The sequence below is a fragment of the Euphorbia lathyris genome, chromosome 6, assembly GCF_963576675.1.
Source record: "Euphorbia lathyris chromosome 6, ddEupLath1.1, whole genome shotgun sequence".
Taxonomy (NCBI): Eukaryota; Viridiplantae; Streptophyta; class Magnoliopsida; order Malpighiales; family Euphorbiaceae; genus Euphorbia; species Euphorbia lathyris.
Window position 1 is genome coordinate 73,802,538 of NC_088915.1, and position 5,481 is coordinate 73,808,018.

The following is a 5,481-nucleotide window of genomic DNA, read 5'->3' on the forward strand; positions in this document are numbered from 1 at the left end:
CAAATAAGTGTACTTGACCCGGTATTGGATGCAAATTCTATGAGTCGAGTGAAGTCAAAGCTCTCGAAAAGTTGTGAAAGAATTAGAGTTCTTATACGAACTCTTTTAGGCTCAAGAATACCTCACAAAGATTCGGGTTTAAATTGTGTACTATCAAGTTTTCGCTAAATTCTCAACTATCCCGTTTTTATTGCCTTTTTAAAGTTTATTGTGGAGATAACATTTGGGTTAAGACTCAATGTCTTAGTTTAGTACTAATCCTAAGTTTTGCACAAATTTCCTAACTTTAAGATCAAGACTAAAATCTCTTAATTGAACCATTCCTTTATGTTCCGACGCTTTTATTTTTTGATGACAAATAACGGAACTTTAATTAATTTCCGAAGGAGGGATAGCGTGTCGAGAAAATTTAAAAGAGTCAATAAATTAGTTTAATTATATTGTTGTTATTAAATTTTTATTTTTGTTTTTGGTAGTGCAAAACAAACTAAAAGTGCGGGGTTGCACGGTCCTCCGCGTTATTTAAAATGACGCCTATTCCAAAGGCGTCGCAAAAAGAAGTTAAAATGAAAACAAAAATAAAATAAAGGTAAGGAAGGAAAATAAGACCCTTAGTGGTCACGTGCCCTATACGAGGCATGCCCAGGGGGGGCGTCCCGCGTAGGGCGGCGTTTACATCCCTTATTTGGGCCGAGACTCAAGTACGCGGGGCGCAGGGAGAAGGTGCCCCGCGTGTTTGAGTTTCTGGTTCTTTTAGTGTATGAAAATAAAGAGTACGCAGGGCGTACTATGGGGTACGCCCTGCGTGTATTTATTATAAACAGCAAAAACAAGCGCAAAAAAAACACGAGACATAAACAGAAATTACTAATAAAAAAAAAGATAGTACACCAAAACATCAAAACATCAAAACATTGAAAGAAAATGGAAAACACAAAGAAATGGAACTATGGTTGAGGAGGAGGTGGATTGCCATGGAGGTTGAAGTAGGAAGCGAAGGAAGCGGTGAGAGCATCGAAACGAGTGTCGATATGGGCCCGATCCTCACGTTGTTGTGCCTCAATGGTGTCGAAGCGGGAGTCGAAATGAGCCCGATCCCGACGTTGGTTATCCTCCAAAATATCCAACCGGGCATAAAGAGAGTTAAAATCATGGAGGGGTGGAGGACTAAAATTGAGACCCAAGCTCGAAACCAAGTCACCCTCCGCATTGGAGTTGGCTGCCCCCGAGGTCTCGCCCGGGCCAGAAGTTGGATTATTTAGGGATTTAAAAGCGTTTTTGTCCAATGGCCGAGGCACAAGGCGCGGGAGGCGCTCGAGGGCCGCTTCACCGAGAGCGGTAAGGGCGAAGATGGTGACGAGGTGGCCAAAACCGAGCTTGGCCCGCTTCCGGATGGGTGTGGAGTGGAGGTGAGCAGCCATGTGGTAGGCGAGGTCATAGGTGAGCCCATTGACACAACAGTAGAGGGCCAACAGTTCGTGTTTGTTGACCTTAGATGCCTCGGACTTCCCCGAGAAGTAAAATAAGATGAAGCGGTGGAGAAGTTGGAGGATAGGGTCACGGATGAGAGATGGGTGGAGGTTGGAGACGTGATAGTCATCGGACCCCGTAATGGAGGCCCAAAACTCACGAGCGGCAACGCCGGGGGTCCAACTATATCTCCCCCCCTCCGTTTGGAAAGTGAAATGGTGTTGGAGCCATTGAGTGTCAATGGAGAATGGGCGGTTGTGGAGGCGGAAGTTGAAGAGTGCGGCTCCGGGGACGTTGTTGGAGGTGAGGGTGGTGTAGAACTCAAGGACCAAGGAGGGGTAACATATATGAAAGTTTCTATGCAAGTTCTAAACATTTACTAGACTATATCTAGTTCTACTTCTTCTTCTTCTGTGCTTGGTGGTCAGCTTGAGCTATTCCTTTGCCTTTGTCTTTACTTCCTGAGGCATTACCTGCAAGCTGAGTTCCTCCTTGACTTGTCTCCCCCGTTTTGCCATCATCGGGTTTATAAATGAATGTGTCGGTACGAGCATGAGAGGAGAGGTGAGTTGAATAACGCTGGAGCCTCCTAGTACTTTTGCGCAAGCCATCAATGATAGGAACACGAAGAGAACTGCTAATCATGCTGAGCAGGCATTCATGAGATTTGCTAAGCCAGGTGAGTGAGCTGGTTTGGTACGTGAATCAGTTCCCATTTTGTTTCCTTAGCCTCAAGGTGATCCAGCAATTTTTTGACTTCTGCTACGTATTTGGCCAAAACATCATCTTTCACTTCGTAATTCTTGATTACTTGGTTGACCATTAGCTTAGAGTCACTATAGATCACAATCCGTTCAGGAGTGATTTCTTTGAGTAGGCGTAATCCCAATATTAGAGCTTCATATTCAGCAGCATTATTAGTTGCATGGAAATTTAATTTTGCTGCGTACCGTAACTTTATGTATTAGGGACCCTTGATCACAACGCCTACGCCAGCTCCATCCGCTGAGGAGGCGCCATCGGTGTACATTGTCCATTCCTCTATTGGAGGCTTGGGATGATCTATCCCTTCATCAGTGAATTCATTCACAAAGTCTGCCAGGACCTGACTCTTTAAAGCTGACCTGCTTTCATATCTTACGTCGAATTCACCAAGGCGGATTGCCCATTCCATCAACCTTCTAGAGGTATCTGGCTTGTGCAACACCTTTCTCATCGGTATATTCGTTCGAACCACCACAGTATGCGCTTGGAAATATGGTCTAAGGCGGATTGCTGTGGTGACAACAGCCAGCGCCATCTTATCAAGCTTAGAATATCTGGTTTCGGCGTCTTTCAGAACCTTGCTCACATAATAAATCGGAAACTGCTGCCCATCCTCCTCTCGTATCATGACCGTGCATACAGCTTTATCCGTAACCGATGCATACATGTAGAGGTCCTCTCCCTTCATTGGTCGACTCATCATGGGCGGCTCCGTGAGGAACCGCTTGATTCCTTCGAAGGCCTATTCACAATCCTCATTCCACTCGAACGCCTTTTGCTTCTTGATGACCTTGTAAAAGGGCTGACATCTACGAGCTGAACAAGAGATAAACCTGCCCAAGGCTATGATCCGCCCATTAAGGCGTTGCACCTCTCTGATGTTCCGTGGTGCTTGCATTTCTAGGACGGCCTTAACCTTGTCAGGATTTGGGCTAACTCCTTTTTCGCTGATCATGAACCCTAAGAATTTTCCATATGTCGCACCAAAAGTACACTTCTCTGGGTTCAGCTTAATGTTGTGGCATCGGAGTACGTCCAGTACCTCCTTTACATCGTCTACATGCCTTTCTATGGTTGTGCTTTTGATGATCATGCCATCTACATAGACAGATTAGTTATCCCCTTTACTATCTGCGAATATCTTGTTCATCATCCTCTGATAAGTTGCACCTGCATTTTTAAGCGCAAAGGGCATAACTTTGAAGCAATAAGTGGCTTGATGTGTTACGAACGAGGTCTTGATTCTATCTGAAGGCTCCATGGGGATCTGATGATAACTTGACTTCACATCCGTAAAGGAGTACATGGCGTGACCGGCGGTTCCGTCCACAAGCATGTCAATACATGGCAGAGGATAGTTGTCTTTGGGACAAGCTTTATTGAGATCAGTAAAGTCAATACACATGCGGTAAGATCCGCCCGCCTTCCTTACTAGAACGACGTTCGCCAGCCACTGAGTACAGTTATATACACATAAGCTCTTCTTTAAGGAACGTAGTCGGGTTCAATGGTTATCCGCGGGAGACAGAAATTACAGTTTTTCCCATAGAGCTTCCAAAATCTGGAAAACTAAGACATGTATTCAAAACCTTCTGATCGACGGCACGCCCTCCTCTGATATTAATTCATCTTCAGACACATCACAGATTACTTCTCCATACTTTTCTCTAGTGAAGCTATCAATGTTGATTATAGGCGGGTTTCTGAGATTATTCCATCGCTGGTCTCGCAAGAAGATAATCTATTCCTGACAAAAAAGCCTGATATTTCAGAAATTCGGTAGAAAGTTTTCAACCTCAATAAAGAAAGTGCTCCTGGGCCTGATGGATTTGGAGGTTTGTTTTATCAACAGTTTTGGGAGGTTTTTTTTTATTAAGAGAAGGAACGAGGAGGAGTGGCCCTAGACATCCCAACTATGTTGGCACCCCTGGGAATCGTTCTCCCTGACCAAACCAAAACAAATAAAAGGTTCTTACAATAGGAGGCGGAAAAAACAAGGAGAACTGGGGAAACAAGGAAGAGAAAACAAAACAAAACCAAAAAAGCAAAAGGAGCTAGGACAATCTAAAGTGCGAAGCGTTACAGATATCGCTTAAGATAAAATCATGACAGAATGCGGTTACCTTCTCTGTAGATGTGTGAGACCACAATTTCCATCTCGGAGCACTGATGTAAGCATTTCAGCCAATTTTGCTTTATCTGCCACAAATTATATGGGGCCCAAAAAGAAAATAAAATTAATATTTAGAAAATTAAAAATAATTAAGACAAGTATATAATAAATGTTGATGTAAAATGGGTCAATGACTAAACTGAAAAGTTTATTTAAGGACTAAACTAAAAGAAATAAAAAGTTCAAAATCAGGAACTTTTTTTTTAAATGAATAAAATAAGAGGGTTGTCTAGGGACTAAATGAACAAAATAAGAAGTTCGTCCATGGAATAAAATGAACATAATAAAAAGTTGCTAAAAATGCTAGAAAACCTATAAGGGTGTATGAGAGGCAAAGACGGCGCTGAGAATGCACTTTGCACTTATAAGTGTGTTCATCAGAGAACTTGCGGCAAATGGGTTGCAGTACTTAGAGAACCTAATTGTGGTGCTCGTCTATGGTTAGGTACTCTTGAAGCTGCTATGGCTTATGATTCTGCTCCGAGGAAACTCTATGGTCCTGAAGCTAAATTCAATCTTTCGGATTTTAATCGGTTTCTGGCTTCTTCTCATAACACCAGAGTTACCCAGTCGGAAAATCAAATTCACGTCCCGCTTAATGCAAGTCCATCCTCAATTATTACGGAGACTGATTCGAATTCGAGTTATATCTCCGATCCAATTACGCCGACAGAAAACAAAGAGAATTTTGGGTGAAAGGATGATAATCAATTTGGGAATGGAAGAGTTTTGGGCGAATTTGAATGTGAATCTCCCGTTGTACGATGATTCGATTTGTGCGGAGGCAGCAATCTCCCGTTGAAAACTCCCTTCTCAGATGGAGGACAAAATGAGACTTCAAATAAGCTGATATTATTAATATTAACCTGTCTTCTGTTGCTTGTTAAATGTGCACTATTTAAAGGAAAAAATTATGAATTCTTTTGTATTGGTTCATTGTGTTCCTTTTAATTTATTCTTTTGGTTTTCAATCTGTTGATTCTGTTTCAATAGGATCATAATCTGTTTGTTAATGATTGAACATTGATGATAATGCGTTCTGTTTAGTTTGAGATTAGCATTACAATCTTGTT

At 42.4% G+C, this 5,481-nt stretch overlaps 1 protein-coding gene across 1 annotated transcript; it reads left to right on the forward strand.

Annotated features, from left to right (window-relative positions):
• Positions 1-1,685: 1,685 nt before the first annotated feature.
• On the forward strand, positions 1,686-5,210 carry LOC136233755 (dehydration-responsive element-binding protein 2D-like). Its single transcript, XM_066023450.1, is given in 4 exon segments — positions 1,686-1,773; positions 2,078-2,149; positions 4,728-5,128; positions 5,130-5,210. Coding segments are annotated over 4 exon segments (642 nt in total).
• The last annotated feature ends 271 nt before the right edge of the window (positions 5,211-5,481 follow it).